At 44.4% G+C, this 26041-nt stretch overlaps 1 protein-coding gene across 3 annotated transcripts in view; it reads right to left on the bottom strand.

Annotated features, from left to right (window-relative positions):
* Positions 1-26041, bottom strand: part of FAM171A1 (family with sequence similarity 171 member A1) — a 128945-nt gene that overhangs the window by 40468 nt on the left and 62436 nt on the right. For all 3 annotated transcript variants that reach the window (XM_053665817.1, XM_037141294.2, XM_053665816.1), the window contains exons 2-3: positions 12202-12429; positions 2655-2747 (exon numbers count right to left, since the gene is read on the bottom strand). In XM_053665817.1, the coding sequence (XP_053521792.1) occupies positions 2655-2747; positions 12202-12429 (321 nt within the window). The remainder of the gene's footprint in view (positions 1-2654; positions 2748-12201; positions 12430-26041) is intronic.

A 26041-nucleotide genomic window follows, 5' to 3' on the forward strand; every position in this document is an offset into this window, starting at 1 on the left:
GAGGACGAGGCTTGTAAAGGGCCTGGTAAGTCAGCTCAGGTGTGCACTTGACCAGGCTGGCCCTGTAGGCCCTAAGATGAAGATGACATACTCCTTGCACTTCAGGCTTAAAAGTTCTATTTGGGGAGGTAAGGCATACTCCCATATATGGCGGAAAGGGAGGTAGCATGATAAGATTGAGAACCCCCAGCTGGAGGGTTCAATCCCTGCTTCCAGTTACAGGTAAGAACAAGAAGGGATGGAAGGCACAGCGGCACCTGGTTCTGGGCCAGCTCAGGGCCACTCTGGGGTGACAAGGCGGGAGTCTGCGGGTTTCAGAGGAATGCTGCCGCTCTGACAGGACGCCACCGATCCCCAGTCCGCTTCTCTCGCCCCTGCCACCACCTGGCTTCCTTTCCTCACTCATACTTTCTATTCCTTTCTCACTTGGGCTGTGGGTGGCCTGGCCGGGCTGCAGACCTGTTGCACCGCAGGACATTTCAGCTGAGATTCTCACTTTTAGGTTCTTAGCACATTAAAAGAAAGAGGAAGAAGTGCTGATGGCTCCAGCTTTTCTCTCCTGGTTGGACTCCAGCCCCTGGCCCCACTGTGGGGGGTGGGGGTACAAGCCCCCAGGCAGCTGAGGATGGAGAGCAAGGCACCAATTGACTCCCATCTCCAGGGAAAAGCACAGAAAAAGCCCTCTTACGCCCTGAAGTAAATGTGAGCATAGCTTGTCTGCATTCGAGACATTAGTTACAGCGGTTAGTCTCTTGCTATCATTTCAACTGGGCTAGCGAAAGACTACAGTTTCCAGTGTTAGTAAAAACTATGGTCCACCCCCATGTTCACCGCAGCATTATTTATCATCCCCAATGCATGGAAGCAACTTGAGTGTCCGTCAGTGGGTGAGTGGATAAAGAAAATGTGGTGCGTATAGACGATGGAGAACTATTCAGCTACAAAGAGAAAAAATACTGCTACCTGTGACAACATGGATGGACCTTGAAGGTATTATGTTAAATACAGTAAGTCAGAGAAAGACAAATATTGTGTGGCATCACTTATATGTGGAATCTCAAAAACAAACAAACTTACAGACACAGAGAACAGACTGGTGACGGCCAGAGGCGGGGGGAGGGGTGATGGGTGGGCGAAATGGATGAAGGGGGTCAAAAGGCACAGGCTTCCAGTTATAAAATAAGTCAGCCCTGGGGACGTGACGCGCAGCCTGGCGCCTACAGTTCACAACACTGTGTTGTACATCTGAGTGTTGCTAAGAGAGTAGATCTTGAAAGTTCTCATCGTGAGAAAAAAAAACTAGTAACTATGTGTGGTGATAGGTGTTCACTAGACATAGTATGGCAATAATATATATATATAAGTGTGTGTGTGTATATATATAAAATCATTATGTTGTATACCTAAAACTAATACAAGGTTATATGTTAATTATATAGTAATAAAACTAGGAAAAAAGGAAAACCATTATTTTTTAGTTGTGAAACAATAATAGCAGAGCTAATCAAAGAAAAGTTGGAGGGACCAAGGTGGACGAGCTCAGGCTACAGTGTGGTTGTAATGAGAATGGGAGTCGAGGGCCTAGGTCTGCTCTCTCGGGGAGAGAAAGATGGTGCCTCGTGGCTTTCACTGTGTTCTCTCCCCACCTCGAGTTACAAGTCTGCTGGACATGTCCACTCATTTTCTCTTCCAACCCATCTTCTAAGAGCAGCAGCTACACGCTCACCTCAGCTACTTAATGAAAAAAGAACAAATGAGTTCAGTGCACTCACAAACGGCACACGAATGTGGTTAGGTAAAGAATTAGTAGTGTAAATGGCATCAGAACACACAAGTAAAGTAAATAAAAACTAATGTGGTGAAGCATTAAAATCCAGGAAATAGCATTTTGAGGCCCATGACTTAGGTGGAAAATGATCTCAGCACAGAAACTCATTTGACACAAGCTTTATTCTCAATTGTAACCCAACATCAACCAAAGGGAGAGTCCCTCAAGCTCTCTGTGTCCCCTCAAAAGAGGTTAGAAGGGGGGAGGCATAGTCACACACATCGCTGCACATGACATGGATTAAACTAGGGGACAACAGAGGACGAAGAGCCACACTTGAATGCTCACGAACATTTTTCCATTTTGGCGGTGGGGGCTGGTACATTTTATTGTGGTAAAAACCTACAACATTAAATGTACCATCCTAACCATTTTTCAGTGTACAGTTCAGTGGTGTTAAGCGTATTTACATTGTTGTGCAACAGATCTCTAGAACCATTTCATTTTGCAAACAAACCGTACACTGGAGTGCAGACAGTCCTTTTAAGAATGACCCTGTCTACTGGTCAGGGAGGCACAGGCCGGGTCCTGGCTCTGACCTCGGAGGTGGACATTCTCTCCTTTGGAGAAAGAGAGGTGTGGCATGGGCAGAGTGGTGGGGCCCCTTCTTTCCTCTCAGTATTTAACAGCTGTGCCTACAAAACGAGATCACAACCAATGCACAGTTTAACAGCCCACGGAGAGTTTGACCAAAATTCAAATGCACTGTGTTCCAGCGTTGGATAAGTTCACTGCCATCACTATCTGACAATCAGCCGTTCCTCTAAAGATTTTAGTAGTTGGCCCTAAAGTGTCTGTCGCTTCTCTTTTCACATAGTCAACATACCTTGGAATCCTGAGACTATCTGGACAACATCTTCATAAACCATTAGAGTGGCGGACCGTTCCGGAAGCAGACCGAGGCTCAGGGAAGAAAACACTGCAGACACAGAAATAGATATAAGCAAATTGTGACATAAAGACATATTTAGTCTCTGCCCTGGTTCCTGACACAGAGCTCCTAAATTCCATGTAATTTCCCAAGTGATGGGGGTGTCAGGGGTGTCTTTGCTTTTAGTGAGGGGACTCTGGGTGGCTCCTGGATTGGGGCTGGTCACCAGGAAGATCAAGCCATGATTAGAACCTTGGCATCTGCAGCCCCACCCCCATCCTCTGGGAGAAGGAAAGGGCTGGAGACTGAGTTAATGTCAGGTCATCCCTATGTGATGTAGTCTCCAGGAAAATCCCCAAAGTAGGGGATCTGCAGCACTTCCGGGCTGACGAATATACATGTGTGCCAGGATGGAGAAGCACCCCAACTGCACAGGGACAGGGGCTCCTGTGCTCAGAACCCTTCCAGATCTCACCCCATGTGCCTCTCCTGGCTGTCCACCTGTATTCTTTACAATGCACTTTATAATGAACTGGCAAACATATGTTAAATGTTTCCCTGAGTCCTACGAGCCATGTAGCAAATTATTGAACCTGAGGGGGGCTCATGGAAAGCCTTGATTTTGGATGGTCAGTCAGAAGTACGAGAGGCAACCTGGGACGTAAGTCTGAAATGGGGGAGGGTCTTGTGGGACTGAGCCCTTAGCCTGTGAGGTCCGCACTAACTCTGGGTGGTTAACGTCAGAACTGAAGTGACTGCTGGTAGGACACGCAGTCGGGGTCCAGAGAGTTGGAGAACTGACTGGTTTGAGGAAAACACCCATTCGTTTGGTGTCAGAAGGGAGACAGGGAAACAGCTTTCCCTTCCAGAGAGACTTTCGCCTTGTCCCGGGGGTGCTGCCATCCCTCACGTGATAGGGTTTATCCTACAGCCGTCAGCCATTGTTTTATTTGTTAAAAGTTTTTAGTGAAGCATCCCAACCTCTTCACATAGGAACTTATAAAAAGTTACAATATACACACTATAAACAGGTAGAGTACTCATATATATAACATTAGATATTAACATTAAGAAAGACTTCAAAACCATGTGCTAAGGTTATTGTGTATCTGGTGGTAAAAAAATATTCTGGGAACTTACAAGATGACAGAACTCATGCTGTTTTATTTTATTTATTTATTTTAAATGATACTTTATTGTTAATGCTATTACAACAGCACTAGTTGTCCCAATTTTTCCGCTTTGGCCCCTTCCACACAGCCCCCACAATGCCCTCAGGAAATCCCCACACTGGTTCGTGTCCACAGGTCATGCATACATGTTCTTTGGCTACTCTATTCCCTCTGTTGTACTTTACATCCCCATGGCTATTCTGTAACTACCAGTTAGTACCTCCTAATCCCCTCACCTTTTTCACCGAGCCCCCACTCTCCTCCCGCCTGGCAACCATCAAAATGTTTTCTGTATCTAGGATTCTGTGTCTGTTCTGCTTGTTTGTTTATTTTGTTTTTTTAGATTCAACTGTTGATAGATATGTATTTATTGCCATTTTATTCATATTGTTAATCTTCTTAAAGTAGGATCTTTTTATTTATTTCTTTAAAGATTTAATTTATTTACTTTTTTTTAGAGAGAGGGGAAGGGAGGGAGAAAGAGAGGGAACGAAACATCACTGTGTGGTTGCCTCTCAAACGCACCCCCTACCAGGGACCTGGCCTGCAACCCAGGCATGTGCTCTGACTGGGAATCTAACCGGTGACCTTTCAGTTTACAGGCCAGCACTCAGTCCACTGAGCCACACCACCCAGGGCTTAAAGAAGACCCTTTGATGCAGGGGTCTCCATGTAGACTGGGCTGTGGACTGGGACTGGTGCTGGTCTGTGCCTATTAGGAACTGGGCCTCACAGCAGGAGGTGGGCTTGAATGTCATGCACTTGAATCATCCTGAAACCATGCCCCCCGCCCACCCACCTCCTACCCCATCCATGGAAAAATTGCCTTCCATGAAACCAGTCCCTGGTTCCAAAAAGTTTAGGAAATGTTAAGGCTTAAGATTTCATATAACACTGATTTGGTGGTGATGAATTCCTTTAACTTTTTTTTGTGTGGGAAGCTCTTTATATGTTGATTCTAAATGATGGCTTTGTTAGGTAGAGTAATGCAGGTTGTAGGTCCTTGCCTTTCATGATTTTGAATACTTCTTTCCAGTACCTTCTGGCCTGCAAGGTTTTTTTTTTTTAATCAGTTGACAGTCTTACGGGAGCTTCCTTGTAGCTAACTGCTTTTCTCTTGTTGCTTTTAAGATTCTTTGTATTTAACCTCTAGCATTTTAATTATGATGTGTCTTGGAGTGGGCCTCTTTGGGTTCCCCTTGTTTGGAACTCTGTGCTTCTTGGACTTACAGGTCTATGTCCTTCACCAAGTTTAGGAAGTTTTCTGTCATTATTTTTTCAAATAGGTTTCCAATACTTGTGCTATTTAAAAAATTAAGTATCCCTGGACTTCTAACTAAAAGATTCACAAAACCTATAAGTTTCTGAGTAAAATGTGAATTTTAGAGAAAACAAATAAATATATCATGGAATAATAATCACTAACATTATTGAATCCTTCCTAACTTGCCAGACATTATTCTAAGTGTTTTAATTTTGGTGATTTATTGAAGTCTCAAAATAACTCTGTGCAACAGGCATTATTAACATACCCATTTGACAAGTAAGGAAACAGGTTTATATATAAGGGATTAACTTGTCCAAGATCATGCAGGTAGTAAATACTGGGGCCCTTCAAATACGGGATTTGAAGTCTGGAGTCTATTCTCAACTGCCATGCTTCAAGAACTCATATTCAAAGTTCAAGTGTCTACGTTAAAAGAGGACAAACATTAGGCCTGGAACAATAAAGTGACTTTCTGGGAAAATACTAGGAACCAGAAATATTAAATGCTAAGAATATCAGTGACTTAGCACTACTGGCTCTTAGTTATGCAAAAGGGAACCAGTCAGCTGGCCTTGGAGATAACCCCTCTACAGAAGCATCGTACTTAGTTGCCACTATGTACAAGGCCCAGTGGTCCATGTGTGGAATAAATCAGAGCTGTAGGCAAACTGCCTCCCAGGGCTCTTCATTAGGAGGGGGCTACGTGGAAAGTGCCAGGAGAAAGCTAAGAAGGCATCGTGGTGCTACCGAAGACACCTAGCAGTTCCTCCAAATGTTAAACACAGTTTTCACGTGAGCCAGCAATTCTTCTCCTGGGCATATACTCAAGAGAGCTGAGAATATATGTTCCCAGAAAAAGCTGTGCATAAATGTCCACAGCAACATTAGTCATAATAGCCAAAGGGTGGAAACAACCCGATATCCATCAACCAATGAAAAGGAAAACAAAGTGTGGTCTATCCACACAATGGAATATTGTTCACCCATAAACAGGAATAATGTGCTGATTCAGGCTGCGACATGAATGGACCTTGAAAACATTATGTTAAATGAATGATGCCAGATACAAAAGGCCATGTATTACAGGATTCCATTTACCTGCAATATCCATAGTGACAGAAAGATGAGTGGTTGCCAGGGGCTGGAGGGAGTAAGAAGGAATAAGCTGATACAAATGGGTGTGGGTACTTTTGAGGGTAAAGAAAATATTCTGGGATCAGACAGTGGTGATTGTTACATAACCTTGTGAACTGCACACTTCAGAATGGTGAATTTTATGGTATATGAATTATGTTCTAATTACAAAATAAATACAAGTATTAAGAGAGAAAAAAAGAATCCACCTCAGGGGTTCAACGTTGGGAGAATAATCCACACCAGGCTGGGGGAGGGGGGAGGGGGGAGGGAGAGCAGGTAATGCCTGAGAGCTGGAACTGATGGGAGGAACCCTAACTGAGACAAATCTTGCAAAACCACTTCGAAGGTAAACTTAACCTTCGTTAACAATGACCCCTTCACCTGGTGGGGCAATGCCTAATGGCCAGAGAGAAAGGGCCCAATTGTTCTGCCTGTAGGAAACTACTCACCTCAAAGCTCAGGCAGGTGTTGCACTCCCTACGTCTCCAAGTGCAGGTGCCTGGACACTGCCCTGCTCCATGAGAGGGTTCAAGGTCTCTGTGCTGGTAGGGGAGCAGGTGGGGAACTCTGAGCTCTGAAACCACCTGTGCTCATCTCAGATGTGTGACCATCACAAGGTGTTTAAAAAACATTTCTAACATAAACATTTGGTACTTCCATACACGAAGCATCTGTTCTAGCAAACTGTTTCTCAAACCTTATTTTGTATAGGAGAAAAAAGCCAATTTCTTGTCATAAGTGTGTGGTGTAGTGGCAAAGGCACCAGAAGAGGCTTTCTGAAGCAGGAGGGAGGGGACCGTGAACCTCCAATGGACCGAGTGCCCCAGTGGGAGGGAGGTGGCAGAGATGCTCAGGTCTGCTGGTAGATGGTATTTTAACCATCACAGGGGAGATGCTGACTAGCAGCTGGAGGTTCTTGTCATGCCAAGGAGAGGTGTGTTCTCCGATAGGCAGAGAGGAAGGGACATCTGACCCTACCTGGGAGAGTCGGGAACATCTGATGCCACACTGGGCACTTGAGAATGGAAGACACACTTTCCAAGAGAACAATGGTAGAGGAATAACAGTGCAGGCAAACGCAAAGAGAGTATAATGTCAGATTCCTGCAGAGAATAGCAAATTGCTCAGGATGACTGGACTGTGACGTATGTAGGGGAGAAGCAGCTAGGGCAGGGGGGTCTGTGTGTTGTGTTTAGTCTAAACTTCATCTAAACGTTATCCCGAGGACACAAAAGACTTTAAGCAGATGTGTAACTTTATATATATATACACACACACGCACGCGCGTGTGAGTGTATACATATACCCGTATTTTGCCATGTATAATGTGACTTTTCTACCCGAATTTTTGAGGGAAAAATAAGGATGTGCATTATACATGTGTATTACTAATTCTGTATTTATATAAGTATTTTCAATTCTTTTGTTTATGCTTATGCATTAAAAGTGTAACTCCAGAAAGCAATAATGATATTCATAGGCAGAATAAGACCCTGAAATATAATAGATTTAATTTCTAAATATAACTAAATAAAAATTGAATTAAAAATTAAAACAAAATATTTCTTTCCCGAAAATTTGGGCCAAAAATGTGGGTGCACATTATACATGGCAAAATGATATGCACAGGACGTCTGTCCAGAAAGTATCCAGCCGTGTACTATGAAAAATAGAGACATTTACTGAAGAAGACATAAGATACAAGAAACATTGTACATAGACAATGATGCCTCAGTCCCCTCCCAAGTAGGCACCTGTAGACCTCACATAGTTCTCCCAGAGTCTCTTTCACTGTTCAAAACACTTTGCAAAACCCTTTGTTGTAATTGCCATCAGCTACCCCATTGTATTTTCCTGAATCTCATCAACAGTTTGAAAAATCTTCCCTTTCAAGGGTGATTTTTGTTTTGGGAAAAGCCAGAAGTCACAGGGTGACTTCTGCCAAATCTGGGCTGTAGAGGGTGCTGAGACACCTGGGTGATGATGTTTTGCCAAAAAACTGCACCAGACACAATGCATGAACCAATGTGTAGTCCTAATGAAGCTGCCAATCGCCAGTTGCCCATAGCTGCGGCCTTCTGAATCATCAGAATAGTTTCCATGGACGAATGTCAAGTTGAATGCAAAATTCTATGCAGATTCGTTGCTCTACTCTGTCATTTTGAATGTGACAGCCACACAGTACACATGCTCACTCAACAGAGTCTACTGCCCCACTGACTAGTACAGCGAAGTTGTCATTTTTCACACATGTGCATTCCAGTCCACTCTCCTTGGCTGCCAGGTTACATCAACGACAAGCACACTGTTCTTGTTATATTAACAATAGCTGGTCTTTTTCTGGACAGACTTTGTATATGTATGTATGTATATGTGTGTATACACATACATACACACACAAATATATATATACATATCTATCTATCTATATATAAAATGACACAAATGCTTAGCAAAATAGAGAGTGGTTTGAAGAGGCAGACTGAGCGAGCCAGCCGCTGCTGCAATAGTCCTGGACCACTGCAAAAGGTCCAGGGGCAATCACTATGGAGATGAAAATAATTAAGATGTGGAATTACAGTCCTTACTTGATGGATTACATTTTATATAGCTAAATTTGTTTTACCTGTTTGCCAAGCTGACCCACCTTGAATCCATACCTCCTTCCTTGAAAGAGAAAAATATATGTATCTTCCAGGAACTAGTCAAGGATGAAAAAAGAAATTCATTCCAAAATCTCATAAGCATGCTTACTCAAACAAAACCATGTGTGCAAATGTAGTAAAGAAAGCATTTGTTTTCTTTAGTTTCAAGTTTTTAACATGCAGGGTGGGCAAAAGAAGGTTTACAGTTGTGAGTATGTGAAAGTTTATTCTTTTATTTATTAACTATTATATTATTTGCCTTATTATTATTGTCATTATTTCATATCCTTACTTATAATTTATCTTTCAGGTAACGACAGCTGATAATTTAACCTGTTCATCCACCCCTACATTTTAGAAGAGGCTCCCAACTTTTCTCTTCCTTGTCCAATTATCTGGAATACCAGAAGTGCTAGTGTTGGCCTCCAAAATTATGCATGAAAAAAATAAATAATCTACTCTGCTTTTCACAATAGACCAGTCTAAATTTTGGCCACATTTTCTGAGAGTCTAGTCAAAAGAATCTTTCTTATGTTGACAAGGCAACCAGCGAAAAAATAACCAGAGACACAGGAGGACCCTTGAAATTCAGTCTTATTAATGTAGGTTAGAAATGAGAAACGTGGGCTCAGAGAGCCATGATGGGCCCACAGGTGCAGGGCCGGCTGGGGCAGGCACGGGAGAGCCTAGGAATCTTCATGCCTAGTCCAAAACTTTTCCACGTAAACTACACTGTCCCCATTATTTGACTAATTTAAGAAAATGTACACTAGGAGAATGGCTGCTTTTCCTCAAATGATCATGTTAAACAACATCAAAATGAATAAATTACAGTTGATCCTCATTACCTGTGAATGAGCCCCCTCGCTAAGACGTATCTGCAATCTCCAAATCAATACTCGTGGAGCTTCACCCATGCACGTGGAGAGCAGTTACAGACCTGCGTCTCTGACGAGCACATTCCCAGGTCAGGCCAAGCCAGGCGACACCACGCTGCCTTCCTGTTTTAGCTCTCATGCCAGGCATCCCTGTTTGTGATTTCTTGGGGCTTTCTGGATTTTGACTGCTCAATATTTCTCAAATTTATCCCTATTTTTCTAAAATTACCCTAAATGGTCTCTTCAGCAATGTCTATGTGACCTTCCATAGCTCTCAAAACCGTGGTTTCAACCTCTAGTGAAAACTTTCATCCATAGGAGAAGAGGGGTTGTTTGTTAAAATGCAAACTCCTGGGTCAGCCTCCCCAAATGAATGGTTGAGTCCTGACATCTGCATGTTTTTACAAACACCTCCTGGTGCTAATAACTATTCATTCTCAAGACTCAGGTCCCCTCTCACGCCCTCTCGGAAGCCCTCATTCACTCACCTAGGCTGGTTAACAGTCCTCCCAGGTGCACGCGCACACACACACACACACACACACACACACACACATACACCCCACACTTAGCTCCCACGCATCCCCAGGGGCAGCAGGGACCTGGATGGAGTGTGTCCAGTGTTCTGTGGCACAGAGACGAGCATTAACGTGGGTACTTTACCAGGCACTGTACTGGGTGCCACATATTTATAGAGCACCTACTGTGTCTTAGGCATTGTAAGCTAGCTTGCATATGTTCAATACTTTTTAATCAGAACAACTCCATGAGGTGGTATTAGCTCCATTGTACAGAGACTCAAGGACAGGCTGGGAGTCAGAACCCAGGTCATCTGGTGTCCCAGACCCACGCTCCTTCCATTATCCTGCCAGCCATCAGCCCATCCTTATTGCTCATCTAATGGTGTGAACACAGGATGTGGTCTGTGCACCAGATGGAGCCTTAAGTGAGGGGACAGAAGAGACCTAGGGGCTGCTCCCCACCTACCCCACCCCAAGCTGAATCTGTGTCAGGTACCATTCCTGCTCCCTGTGGCAGACGACCACTTTGAAGTGGTGAATAGTAAAGTGACACTGTGACTTAAAACAAGGAATATGTATTTGGTCTTGGACTCCGTTCTGAGTACAGAGCTTCTAAACCCCTTAGCATTTCCTAAGTGATGAGAGCCATAGAGGTGTCTTTTGTTATTCATAATAAGCCCCTTTCAACCATGCTGGAGTTTATGCTATAATGTAATACGACATAACATAATATTATATACTGTAGTGGTCTTTGGAAAGCCCACTTAGGTTATCTAGGGATAACCTAAGGATGGGAGCTGGTTGCCAGGAACCAACCACACATAAGAGGGAACTTTCAGGAGAGGGGAGAGGGCCTGGAGGTTGACTCCATCACCCACAGCCAAAGACTTAATCAATCATGTCTATGTACTGAAGCCTCCACAAAAACCCAAAAAAGGACAGGTTTGGAGGGCTTCTGGGCTGGTGCGCATGTGGAGGTGTTGGGAGGGGTGCACACCTGGAGAACCTGAAAGTCTTGTGCTCCTTCCCACATGCCTTGCCTGATGCATCTTTTCAAGCTTCCTGTTTCTCTAATAGCCTTTATAATAAACAGTAATCTAGTAAGTAAACTGTTTCTCTGAGTTCTGTGGGCCATTCCAGCAAGTTAGTCATCCCCCAGGGAGGAGGTGTGGGAACCTCCGTCTCACACACAGCCGGTCAGTAAGAAGCACGGGCATGGACCTGGACTTTCCACTGGCATCTGAATCGGTGTGTGGGGGGTGAGGGGGCAGTCACATGGGGCTGATCCCTTAACCTGTGGGTTCTGACACTGTCTCCAGGTTGACAGTGTCAGAATTGAGTTCAATTATAGGACACCCAGTAGTATCTGAGAACCTGAGAATAGCCTGACATGTACAGAAAGAAGCCCATGTTTGGGGATGAGAAGTGTGCAAAATGCAGCAGAGCACTGAGAGAGGGGAAACACACAGAAGTGTTTTCCCTTAGCAGGTAAGAAGGGGAGAGAAAGGCCACCTCACCAAGACTCCCCTCCTCTTTGGCCAGCTTTGCTCCGAGGGCCAGGGAGCCTGCGCGAGGAAGCTCCACACCAGGGCACTGCCCCATGCATCGGGCTAGTTATAATCAGTGAGGTGCAGAACAGGACGCCGCGGAAGTGAGCAGACACACTAAGGCGTCAACGCCACGGTTCGTATAGTGAGGTGGAGCCCCCACCTTCACGACCAACCCCGCCTTTCTTCCCGTAAAGAGGTCCCCCAAGGTAAAGCAGAGACCAGGCAAATATTTTCCTGACTGTCTGACTTCCACTTTCAAAATCCTTTCTGTGTCTGACCGTCACTAGCCTGACCACGAACTCTGTCTTGGAGAAAGGTTAAGAGCATCTTACCAGGTAATCGGATTGGCTTCCATGGGGCAGAGTTTGGCACATAGGCGTGTTTCGTGGCGGTGACGATCAGCTGACTGCCCAGCTTATACCGGAACTTGATGAAGACGACACCATCTGTCCCTGAGGTGCCAGAGGCGATGGAGACCTGGTTGGTGAAAATGTCGATGCGCGCATCCGGGACTGGCTGATGGGTGCTGGCATCACTGACGTGGACCTTCAGGGTGACCTCTGCAGGGGAGAAAGCAACACAAAACAAATTGGGCCCCTTGAGCAGTGATTCTGCTGTCGAAGCTACAGGAGGTGGCGAGTGCAATATGATAAGAAAATTGAGGTCTACACTCAAAATACAATTAATTTTAACAAGGGAAAAATCTCCTTCTTAGAGATCCCATTTTATTTTGCATGATTTCCTATTTTGTTCAGAACCACTGGCCCTCACAAACTGTATTTTCACTCCTCCCTGCTCCCACCAACGAATAATTGAGCTAAAAATTCCATCCCTTTAACACATTGTATAGCAAACACAATACTCTTTTATCCGTCCCAGCATTGCCTGCAAACACAGCCTGAACAGACTCAAGCTGCTGCAGAAAGATCCTGCAGGCTCAAAGACGTGCAGCCATAGTCTGCAAAGGTCCCGGTGAACACTGATATGACGAACCCAGGATCGCCCGCTGGTAATCATGAAGACAACCCAAACGTGGTCCAAAAGGTCACAGAAAGGGAGAACCCATAGAGTGGGAGGAGAGAAGGTCAGAAGGAAAAAAAAAGTACATATTTGAAAAGATAAATGAGGCTGAGTCAATAATATTGGCAAGAAAACAAACTGAATGTGGAAAATGGACAGATCCAAATTAATGTTAAAATATTAAAACTGAATGGAGCATGTTCAATTCGTGCAAGAGATGTTTACTGAGCTGCTACTCTGTGCCTAGAATTCAGAGTACTTGTGCAAATGACTACACTAGTGGTGAAGAAAAGGAGTACACGGGCACGTGCCAAGCCTGGGGGACATCTGGTGCAGGCATGAAGGGGGCACTGGTGGAACAGCATGTGCAAAGGCTCGGAGGCAGGAAAAAGCCATGTGTGCTTCCTAAAAAACAGAACAGGTTCTGAGGGCTGGATGAAGAGTACGAGGGGCCTGGGGCTCCGTGGGAGACAAGGCCAGAAAGGTCAGCAGGGGCCAGATCCCTGTGGCTTTAGAAGCGATCTAAAAGGATTGTTCTCTACCCCGAGGGCAATGGGGAGGCATGGGGGTTTTAAACAGGGGAGTGGACATTAAACTTACATCACAGAAACATCTGGCTCTAGATGAAGGACAAACTGGGGCAGAGACGAGACTGAAGACTAAGCTTCCAGTTAAGAGGCCTCTGTAATAACCCAGAAGAGATACAGGGGCCCAGACTCCAGCATCACAACAGACGTCAATGAAAGGACTATGTCCTGGAACAGCCAGAAATGCATCCTGTTCCAACAAACGTCGTTTTCTGAAGCGCTTGCTATCCAAAGCTCTTCCACAACTGGGGCAACCACACTGAAAAGGATTTCCTTTGCTTCAAGAACCTCCACCTTGGTAACTTGCCGGCCACCTTATGACACTGAAGCAACCTTTTCAATACCGTGAATTTCAGGTAGTCAATCATCTTCCTACCCATTTTTTCACATGCTGACTTAATACATTTCTGGACTAGATAGCCATAAAGAAGAGCTAAAGATCCCTAGACCTAGGGACTACACGTCTGTGCCAAATAAATGCCTTGAAACCTTGCAGAGAAAAACAAAAGTGATACTGAAACCAAACTTGGTTGCTCTATACCATAGAAGAAACCTAATGCCAAAAGAGTGATAAAACCAGCATCGTGAAAATCAAGGATATGACATCACAGACCCTATGTAGTCAATTCCCTCCGATCTTGTCACTGCCGCGTTAATGCAGATTTGCAGGACGTACTACCCCACACTCCTTTTCTTATTTAACCCGGTCTTCCCTGTCCCCAGGCCGTGTGCAAAGTTATGGCATCAATGAACTCAGTTCTCGTTAACATTCACACAGAAGTCCTCTACCACAGGGCGGTGAGAAGGGGGCTTTGTAGGGCTGCGTAGATGACTTATGCAATTTTATGGTAATGCAACATTTACTAACAATTGGGGTTACAAGATTTCTGCCCCATCTTCACTGTTTGCTGGGATGGCAAAAGCAGCTGAGATCTGGAAGAAGCTAAAGGATTCCTGGGTAAACACAGAAAAAACAAGTTCCATTGAAATCACTGTCCTCAAGTCTACCCCTTGGTTTTTTCATAAAACAGGAAGCCGAGTTTATGTTCTGTACTTTGAAAGCGATTATTTAGTTACTTCTTTCAGTGTGACAGGATGTGAAAAAATGTTAATAATAACTAGGTAATAATTACAGATCACCAGGGTATTATTTTTCTAGTTTTGCTGTTTGCTTTATTCACATGATAGTATATCATGAATAGTCCTCCAGTTCAACGGCACTAGACTGAGTTCATTTTAAAAAAACAGATTTAATTTTTTTGCAATAGTTTCATGTTCCCAGAACTATTGAGCAGAAGTTATAGAAATTTCCCACTGGGGTATCATTTTTCTAGGGTAGCACTTAGAATTAGATTATCCATTCAACAACAAAGAGAATTATTCTACCACAGGAGTAACCTTATGACTAGGTGAGTGAGTCACTATTTACTGACACTAAATCCCTTTGCAGGTTAAAGGAAGATGCTATAAATGGCCCCAGGCCTAATTTCGCATTGAGATGCCCGGTGCTCCTTTCCTGGCCAGTGAGAGCTTAGGGGCCCTGCTGAGCTGGGGCACCTGATAAGTAAAACAAAGCTGGAACATTGTTCTTTTACTCCTTACACTGTAACCCCATCACCAAGTTCTGCTGATTTTAATTCCACAACGTATGTTTCAGAGCTGGCCCCTCTTTCCCATCCTTGCTAACTAACTGGCCCCTGCCATCTGTCACCCAGACTGCTGAGCAGCCTCTTCACAGAAACTGCCACTGTCCTCAGACCTGGCCCTTGAAATCCCACTGAAGCCAGTGGGAGCCTTCTGAACTACTGATCTGATCACTCCTGTCCTGCTTCACACTCTTTAGTGCCCCCAGATGTGGCCGGCTGTCTATCTTCCTATGGCCCATGAGGTAAGAATGGTTTTTATAGTTAAATGATTTTTTTAAATCAAAAGAATAACAGTTTATGTCTCATGAGAATTACCTGGAATTCATATTTTAGCATCTATAAATAAAGTTTTATTGAAACACACCCACGCCCAGTTACTTACACACTGTGTAAGCCTGTTTTTGGTTGCAAAGGTGGTATTCAGAAGCTTTAACAGAGACCACACGGCCTGCAAAGCTTGAACTATGTACTTTGGGCTCTTTAAAGAAGAAAATTGTGCCAACTCCTGACCTGAAGGATCCATTTCACGGTACCCCAGGTTGTCCACACTCACCCTCCCTGGTCCCCACTTACCGCCCACAGGCCCCCGGACGCTGTCCCTCCCTCCATTCCTTCCACTTCCCATCTCCATGGGAAATGCCTTTCTGCAACTTCACTTCCATGTTGCGAATTCCTGTTCATCCTGTAAAAGTCCTAGTTAAGGTTTATCTGAGAGACTACTCCCGACTCACCAAACACTCTCCAAACCGGGTTGGGGGCCCTCCTCTCCACCCTGCCCTGCCGTCTGGACTGCCTACACTGACATTGCTCCTCCTCCATTTGCAGTGTGGTCAGCATTCGCCATAGGCCGAATGTATGGGCTGACTGTGTGGGCCGGCCATGGTGGGCAGACCCTTGAGCCTGAGAAGCTTTCAGCTTTAGGTAGTACATAAATTAAAGTGTAATCACGAAGTGGGAGAAGTACCTCGAAGGAAAGCTGGCTACCACAGCAGAGAATAATGGAGGGGGGACCTACTTTCAATGGAGTGGTCAGGGAGGGCCTTTTGAGGAGGTGTCCCTGCAGCTCAGGCCTGAAAGATACACAGGAACCAGCCAGGCAGAGAGGCCCACGGCAGAGGGGCAAACGCAGGGGTAAGAAGGCCCTGGCTGCTGAGCTACATAAAAACCAGGAACGGGGAGCTTGGCAAGGAGGCCTTGGTGCCTGCAGACGCAAGGCCTGTATCACACACTCATCCCTGCTTCACAGCATCTGGTGTGCTCTGTGGGTCCTTCAGGAGTAGAGGTTCTCATTTTCTTAAAATTAATTTTTATTACCTTAAGGCCTAGCCTGGCACCTAGAGCAGCATGTGTCAGTAAGTTTGTAAAATGAATGAATGCCAGAGTGAAAGAACCACCCCATAATGCTGTACTGTCCAATGTGGAAACCACTGGCCGCTCGTGGGCACACACATGTAAGTTTCAATCAAAGTAAGTTACATTAGAAACACCAGCCACACATTTCAAGGGCTCAACAGCCACAATGTAGCAGTGGCTCCCTTACTGAACAGGATGACAGATTTCCTTCATTGCAGGAAGTATTTGTGTTGCAAGCTCTTATCTCAGAACCTGAGTAAAGAGATCCAGAGCATCAGGATAGTTCAAGGGTCTGAGCATGACTCTGAGCCCTCAGGGATTTGACCTTCACTTGAAGTCCTTGCAGTGACTTGAAAGGCTCTGTGTGCTCTCTACGCCCAACCACATACCTCCCGACCCTCGTTCCCTATTCCTCCCTGTTGCAGGGAGTCCAAATGGCTCTTCCCTGGCCTGGTACCTGCCCCGCCCTCTACCAATCCCAGACACCCGTCCACGCAGCTTGTTCCCTCAGCTCCTTCAGTTGCTGTTTTAGTATCACCTCCTGAATGAGGCCTACATTGACCAGTAGCTATTTAAAACCATTATAGAAATTTTGGAACCCAGATAAAAGTAGAGAAAATAGCATGAGGAAACCCTCTGCACTGATAAGTTAGTTTTAATGACCAACTTTTGCCCATTCTTGTTTTATTAACTTTCCTCCCTATTTAATTTTCTTCCTTCCCCACCTTTCCTTCCTCTTTTGCTGGAACATCTTGAAGGAAAGCCTAGCTATTATACTCAATTCCATTATTTCCCCATAAATATTTCAGTTTACAACAGATAAAGACTTAAAAAATCATACCCAAAATGACATTATCATACTCAATATATAAAATAACCTCTTTATATCATCTCATACCCAGCAAGCATTCAAGTTTCTCTGATTTTCTAAAACTGTAAAAGGGTGTAGAGCAGGGGTCCCTGGAAAATAGCAGAGTACATTCCCCACAAACCATGACTGGGGAGGAGGAAGCGGATGATACAGTGTTTAAGACACTTTGCATAATGATGGCAAGGTAATAGCTGTGCTGCTGCCTAGGGCAAAGGTGTATGCAACCTTAAGAGCATATCACGACTCCTGACATAGCCAGAGGAGGCCAATGCCCCTGTGTCATGGGGAAATCTTGCCCTGACTAAAGATGGCAGCTGAAAGAAGATAACAGATATGGGGAACTGGCAAAAGTAGCACATCATAGGAGGGGATGTACATGAAGTCACGTAGGAGGTTCAGAGCCGAGCACTTAAAACAAGGGTGGGATGAGAGAAAGGGGGAAGCAGCCACGCGGTACAGGGGAAAGGGTGTGGGAGAGGGCCACACTATGAGGTCTGGAGTAAGAAGGGGAAGACCCGGCAGAGCTGATGGAGCTGTGCAGGGACCTGCCTAATCAAGCACAGGTTTGTGGTGGATGCTTGGAGCTGAGCTGGGACTGGGAATGCTGAGTTGCAAGCTTCTGCTTCTCTGAAGGATGTAGGGAGAAGACACTCTCCTGGGACGTGTGCCTCCCTGGACTCCACCCCGACCCAGTGTAACATGACACGTGTTTTCCTGAACCACCACATGGAGGCTGAGAACCACGCGCCCCAGACCCTGAAGGAGAGAGCTGCGGCGAGAGGATGGCCACTCTGAAACCCACGGGAGCACCTTCCAGAGAGGATGGAGATCCACTTGTGCAGCTGGCGTAAGAACAGATGAGGATGTGGGAACCTCTGGGCACGGTTTTGGCTTGTAGCCTGGGGAGCAGCAAGAAGTGCCGGGTCTGGTGGGGGAGCAGGGCTCTGAGCAGGATGCTCTCAGCCCCTCCGAGATAGGTGCCCTATAAATAAAAACCTGTTTGCTTCAACACTAATTGTTGGGTCACATGTTAAGGCGCAACATGGCAGAACCCTGGTTCGCTCAGTTACAAAAACAACTTAAAAAATAAATAAATCTGATCATCCTATCTAAAATGTCAACCCAACCCCACCCACATGTCTGATATTATCCTGCTCTGCTTTTTCTTTTCTGCATGACACATCAACCCTGGTGCGACTGCAGTTTACGTTTTTATTAACTAACTGACGACCAGAATACAAGCTTTGAGGGAGCTCTTTTGTCTGTTTCTTTTTTCTTCTTTATTAATGTATCTCAAGCATACAGAATAGTGTCTGGCACACAGTAGGTGCTCAGTATATGCACTGAATGAGTCATTAAAACTAACAGGCATTTCTGGATTATCATCTGGTATATGATGTAAATGTCCCTGGGTTTTGTTGTTGTGGCATTTACTTCTTATTCATTATTGTTTTAAATAGATACGATCAAAAATTCATTTGAAAAGCAATAATCAATTCAGATAACTAATTGTAATTAAACAAAATTTTTACTGATCAACTACTATAGTCAGAGCACGGAGGTACTGTGGGAGATTTAAAAAAAGAATAAAAAATATAACTCTTGTTTTAAAGGATTTTACAGTTGTTTTGTGAGTAGGGGTAGTTAGGACCAACCCTGTTTCACAGAACAAAAAGGATGAGACTGGGTAAGACAGATGTTAAAAACACAACTAAGAAGATGTTAATGGGGCCTGGAGTTTATTAACAAAAATAAATACAAAGAAAGTAAAAAGATCGGAAAAGTATCTTAGAGATAGAGGTGGAATAGGGTGGCATTACAAGGTTGAACCAGGCGCACCCACGAGCCACACTGTTGAAGTAGAACGAGCACTGGCTCCGCAGGGCCACGCTGTCTGGATAAGGGCCCTGAGTGTGGCTTCCCAAATTCACAGGGGGATGCTCCATGGAAGATGTGAAAATGGAAGCTGAGGCTGGAAGGATGGGTAGCAGGGGGAGATGGATCTCGGGGGGCAACCCAGCACCTCCTGAGTGCCTTCTCCCATTTGAGTTCTCTCCTCCATCACACACTGGGCCTGAGGCAGAAGCCAGAGACTTGCCTCCCAGCCTCCCTGGTAGCTAGGGAGCAGGAATGGGCTTTTGTCTCTGCTAATCTGATGCCTTCATGCTGGATTCTGATTTGAAAGACAGCAACATAAAGAAGCAGTTGCTTTTTCTGACAAAGGGACCATGGAGGCATCTGGTTGGGGACAGCAGTGCAAGCTGCCCTGTCTCAGTGCGGGAGGGCGGTAGGGTGTCCCTGGCTCGGTCTGGCCATATGGCCTAGGCATCATTCTGGCCGCGAGCCTCATCCTCCCAGAAGTTTGATGAGCTCTCTACAGGCTTTAATCAACATTTGTCCTAGTTAAACTAGCTACAGTGGGAAGTCATGTGGCACTCTCAGGCTCTGAGCTGTCCTGGCAGGGCGCTATATGGCTGAGGCTCTTTCCTTGAAACTGTACCCATCTGGTTCTGCCTCCAGCTGCTGGCTCTCCTCTCCAGTATCCACGATAGTTAACTGTTTGAGTCCACATCACTGGGCCTCAGGTGCCCAGATATTTGGTCAAACATCTCCCTGGGTGTTTCTGTTGGGTATTTTTGGATGAGATTAACACATAAATCAGCAGACTGAGTAAAGCAGGTTGCTGGTGGGCCTTATCCAGTCAGTCGAATAGAATAAAAAGGCTGACCTTTCTCTGAGTAAGAGGATTCCTCCTGCCTGACAGCCTTTGAACTGGGGCATTGGTGCTTCCTGCTTAGAGACCTGAACTGAAATTCCAGTTCTTCCTGGGCCTCAGGCCTGCTAGCATTTGGACTGGAACTCCATCATCAGCTCCCCCAAGTCTCCAGTGTGCTGACTCACCCTGCATATCTCAGGACTTGTCAGCCTCCATAATTGCATGAGCCAATTCCTACTAATATATCTCTACATGTAAACATATCCATCTGACTGGTTCTGTTTCTTTTGGAATGATGACTAACACAGTACCCATCACGGGTTCCGATTCTGCTCCCCACCGTGGACAGACCGTGAGGCCCTGCTCAGTTCTCTTCTTACACACTCGTTCTCGGCACGTATTTCATACTCAGGAATTCAGTCACCGTCTCTAGAGCATTCTAAGATTTTCATCAGCCAGCTGGAGAATCAAGAAGGAAGAAACAAGCGCTCAGGAATTCTTCCTCCGCCAGGATTCGGAGCTCCTTGGCACTTGGCAAACACGCAGCATTTGGCTCTGTGGGCACAAACTAGTCCATTCTAAGTACTACAAAGAACATCTGCTTTGTGGGTAGAAAACTAAACATTATCTATGAGCCCAGGATTATCTTTTAGTCATTTCCTCTCTACCTGCCCCAGATTTAGAACTAAATGCAACAGGGCCTTGTCTAATTGTTGGCTTGGGAGAAGGCAGCTCTATGTAGCAAGCAGAGAGGGAGCAGTGGCAGAGACACGAGGAAGGAGCAGAGGTGCCCAGTCCACGGGCACAGGGAGGACCCATCATCCTCATGGGACAAAATTGCCTGCAGACATGGCAGGCCCTGCGGAGAGCATGCTTTGTTCTTCCTTCTCCCCCCTCCTCTTCCAGAAACGTACACCTTGAGTTAGTTTCCTACAAATGGCAGAATGCACTTATTTTATAACTTCTCATCTAAGCTCCCAAACCAACATTCTCACCGTCTCTGCTACAGTCGTGTGCTAACTGGTTCTCCTCCAGATCAGAGCCCCCTGTGGTCACACTGGGCACAGAGCTAGAACAGTGACTTTTCCCTGTGCTTTTCACAGTCTGCATGTCCCACTTTTCGACAAACTCTGGCTTCATCTTGGAAGGCAATGCAAAGTCAGTAAGCTCTCATTGTTGTTTTTGTTGCTGTTTTCTTTTGTGAAGTTTTGGCTCCCTCTGACCATTTTTCATTCCCTTTACAACTCCTCAAACTGGCCGGTGTCCTGGGATTTTAATTTTTTCTTTCCTCCTGGTTTTTAGAGCTGTTGGTTCCCATAGCAGCCCACCTAGCAGCCCACCCAGTTGGTTCCCACAGGGTCCAGTATGTTCTAAGCAGCCATGGGCCCTGCAGAAAGAAAGGCCATTTCCACCAGATCAAGCAAAAGCCTTTCTCCCAAGTTGCTCAGAACCTCCACGGCTGCCTGTCACCAGGGAAAATGTGGACAAGGGAGTCACTCTACTTAGTCCCCAGCACTGATTAGCTATATTTAACCCAAGTTCAGAGGAGTCACAATGGCTTTTGTCTCTTAAATAAAATTTAAAAAAATTACTTGCTCATTTAAAACATTTTGCAAATGGGAAGCTATTCCTGAAATGTTACCAGACCTTTGTTCTAAGAGATTTTGCTTTGTTATCTGGGGTTGACATTTTACATCATCATAATATTTACTGAACTTCCATAACGATGCCAATATACCAATTTGATGCCCAACGTGTTGAGAAGCAGCTTTCTGTGCATTTACTTTATAAATAGGAAAGGTTTGCTTTACTTTGTAATCTGATGAAGTTAGCACGTGCTTCGTTTCACTAAAGCTTTCTCGTCATTTATTTTCTCCCGTCTTACATAGTGCATAGGCACCTTGTGCTGCTCAATTTTCTTTCAAACTTTAGTAAACCATGTCCTTAAAGCACATTATGTATTTTCTTAAAAAGACCTATGTAAAATACAGGATGGGGCAACAGTAGGTTTACAGTTGTTCATATGGAAGGTAACATAATAATAATAATGTAAGAATAAACTGTTTTGTATACTCACAACTGTAAACCTACTTTTGCTCCACCATGTATATATGATGCATATCATATATTATATATTATACAGTCTATTATATATCATTACAGTATGTATTAATATATTAATAATATATACATTATATGCAAACCTTATATATAGCATATAAGCATAATATTTTATATTACATATAATATATAATATAGTTTAGTAAAAACCTGCTACTATATCTTGGCTATTATAAATAACACCGTAATTAACAAGTGGGTGCATGTATTCTTTGGAATTGGTGTTTTGGGTTTCTTCAGATACATACCCAAGAAGCAGAATCATTGAGTCATGAGGCCATTCTATTTTAAATTTTTTGAGGAACCTCCACACTGCTTTCCACAGCAGCTGCACCAGTCTGCACTCCCACCAACAGTGCACAAGGGTTTCCTTTGTTCCACATCCTCGCCAGCACTTATTTGTTGATTTATTAATGATAGCCATTCTGACAGGCATGAGGTGATATTTTATTGTGGTTTTAATTTGCATTTCTCTGATGATTAGTGACACTGACCATTTCTTCATGTCTATTGGTCATCTGTATGTCCTCTTTGGAAAAGTGTCTATTCAGGTCCTCTGTCCATTTTTAAATTGGGGGTTTTTTTTGGTATTGCATTCAATAGATGAATGGATAAAAAAGTGATGATGCATATATACAGTGGAATACTACTTGGTCACAGAAAAGAATAAAATCTTGCCATTTGTGTGAGTATGGATGGACCTAGAGGGTATCATGCTAAGTAAAATAAGTCAGTCAAAGAAAGACAAATACCATGTGATTTCACTTATATGTAGAATCTAAAAAACACAGAAAATGAACAAACAAAATTGAAACAGACTCATAGATACAGAGAACAGACTGATGGTTGCAGAGGGCGGGGGGGTTGGTGAATGGGTGAAAAAGGTGAAGGGATTAAGAAGCACAAATTTGATTCAGAGAGATGAAGTGCAGCATAGGAATATAGTCAGTCATACTGCAACAACTGTGTACGGTGCCAGGTGAGTACTGGAAATGTCAGGGGAAACACTGTGTAAAGTATATGACTGTCTAATCACTGTGCTGCATACCTGAAACTAGTATAAAATAATACTGAATGTAAAAAAAAAAAACCTACTAATCCTATAAATCCCAGACTTCCGTGAATCTGGATTCTAGCCCCACTAAAGCATTTGGCAATCTTGTGTGTGTTTAATTCTAAAAGTAACAGTTTAGATGTTCTTCTGCAAAGACCAAGACTTCAGTATTTTCACCGAGAAGGGACCATGCAGACATACTTCTGAGGGACAAATCGACCAGCACTAGTCCTCCCTGGTCCCACAGATTGTCCCCTGGGCTGCCTTTCTCTGCTCACACACCTCTGCTCTTGACTGTACTGGGAGCTGCCCTAGATTCTCTCTGCTTATCGGAGGCCACAACACCTGACCCAAACGCCCGCCCCTGCAGACTGCTCCTTGTCAATAGGACCCTAATTTTCAGTGGAGGATTATGATCTCTGTAGTTCCATTTGAAGTTCTAAGCACTTGAAAAGCACATGGGAGACAAATTTGCTGCTGCAGCCCTTGGGAAGTCAGAATCCATTTTGTGTCTTTTTGTGTTTACTGTGTCTGGTACCTGACACCTCCTCTGGACCCCCTGAAAAGGCGGCTATGTGGTCCACCCAACAGTCACGGCTGCAGTTTGGAACAAGGAGGACTGTGCCGGGCGCTCCTGCTGGTGGCCCCACCCTCTGCAGGGCCTGTGCTCCTCACCCTCCGCCTCCCTGGTCTGCTTGTCCCTCCCACACAAAAACCTCTGTCCTGGCAGGGGTGCCAGACACCTCTGGGCCATCAATCAGCACATTACTACGGCTTCCCACAAGAAATTTGTACAAGGACTAGACTGATCATCCTCTTAACAATACTTTCTAACCAACATCACCAAGTTGCCAAGAATGCTGAAATACACGGCAAACATCCAGGGTACAGCAATTACAGAAGCTGTGACACATACACACAGAACGCATGATATGTACATGTATAGCATGTATGACACTAACTTTCTATTTTTTTCAAGTGACAGGATGCCTTTTTCTCCTCACTTCAAACACTCTATAATGAAAACACAAAATGTAATAATTACTCGACAACCTGTTCTGACTTTTTGGCTAAGGATCCTGTTAAGTCTATCCACTCATCCGATGAATGGCAGAGGTCATTCTCTGTTACTGCACTTGGTACAAGACGGCTTTTTGGAGCTGTTTCCATGTGCAGGCTATGCTACTAACCCATTTCCCACTTAGGAAAAAAAGTAAATGTTAATACCACTACTAACCACAGAATGCCATAAACAGAATGATGCCGTTTGTTTCCAAAGACTATCGATATATCAGAGTGATATGAAAATAATAATAAAAGTGACACATTTCATGGCAGACTTTGGGACAGAGCTTAGTTATCTCAGGGTAAATGCAGCCACAAGTGCCTCTGTGCTGCCCTGTGTGCTGGTGAGGACTCTCAGGGCAAGTGGGAAATGGGCTAAGGCAACTGTAAAGTGGCTACACTTTTGCCACTAACCGAGGGATTATTTAGGTAACGGTCCCAGGGTAATCTGAAAATTATTGGTGGATTTACCAATGATTCATGTGTACAATTTACAGTTGAATATAACCAAGTGTTATCAACAAAATTAATGAAAGAGTGCTCCTGTGATCTCGCCTAAAAATGCCATCTGACAGCAACCTGGAGGGGCGCCGTTCCAATCCTCTGGACGTGGTGGCGGCAGGAATGGCTCAGGTGCAGCTTCAAAATAAGGAGAAAGTGCTTCCCTATCTCAGGGGAAGCATCTCTAAAACAAACAAACCAATTTAAGATAAAAGAATGCTTTAACAGTTGAAAAGAAATAACAACAGCCCTGGCTGGTGTCGGCTCAGTGGACTGAGTGCCTGCCGTGAACCAAAGCATCACTGGTTTGATTCCCAGTCAGGGCACAGGCCTGGGTTGCAGGCCAAGTCCCCACTGTAGGGCACGTGACAGGCAACCACACACTGAGGCTTCTCTACCTCTCTCCCTCCCTTATCCTCCCTCTAAATATAAATAAATAAAATCTTAAAAAAAAAGAAATAACAATAGAAGCAGGCATTGGACAGCAAAATGATGCCAAATATAGCTAAAAAAAAAGCTGTGGTTCGAATTTTTCCCTAAAAATCAATTAGTGTATATAAACCTAACACTGTCCTCAGTATAACAACTGTAATATGAAAATGTGAATTTAGTGCATGTGTTTAGGAGCTTCACACACCATCCTTCAGGACAGAGTTCTGATGACGCACGCAGCCCTGTGGTGACAAGAAGACCCACAAGTCGAAGGAAGTCGCTGCAGCCATGTAAACAGGGTTCTGCCCTGCTGGTGTTGTGAAATTCTCACCACGGCACAAAGACCACTTAGGGGAATCTGGAAGAATCCTGGAATCATGAAGTTCATGAGTGATATTAAGTACATCTATAAAATTAACAGACACCTCGCCAAGCTTTCAAGAGCTGTTGGAAGATGCTAGTTAAATGGTTGCCAAGGGAACCTGGTGGAGGAAAAATTCTTACTGTGTGTTCCCAGATCTCCTTGTAACAACAAAGATGCACTTTTAATAGTCCTTTGTCTATGGCTAGAGCAAGAGTAAAATTACATGGCATGCATTTTGAATAAAGAAACCTTCAGATCAAGTGGGTCTTATCTCAAACATGCAAGGCTGATTCAATGTCTGAAAATCAAATAATGTAATCCATCACATCAACAGACTGGAAAAGAAAAATCACATGATCCTGTTAATAGATGCAAAAAGAAAAAAAAACAATTGACAAAATCCAGCACCTATTTAAAATAAAGCACTCAGAAACCTAGGAAT

The sequence above is a fragment of the Artibeus jamaicensis genome, unplaced genomic scaffold (assembly GCF_021234435.1).
Source record: "Artibeus jamaicensis isolate MK-2021 breed Jamaican fruit bat unplaced genomic scaffold, CSHL_Jam_final contig_426, whole genome shotgun sequence".
Taxonomy (NCBI): domain Eukaryota; kingdom Metazoa; phylum Chordata; class Mammalia; order Chiroptera; family Phyllostomidae; genus Artibeus; species Artibeus jamaicensis.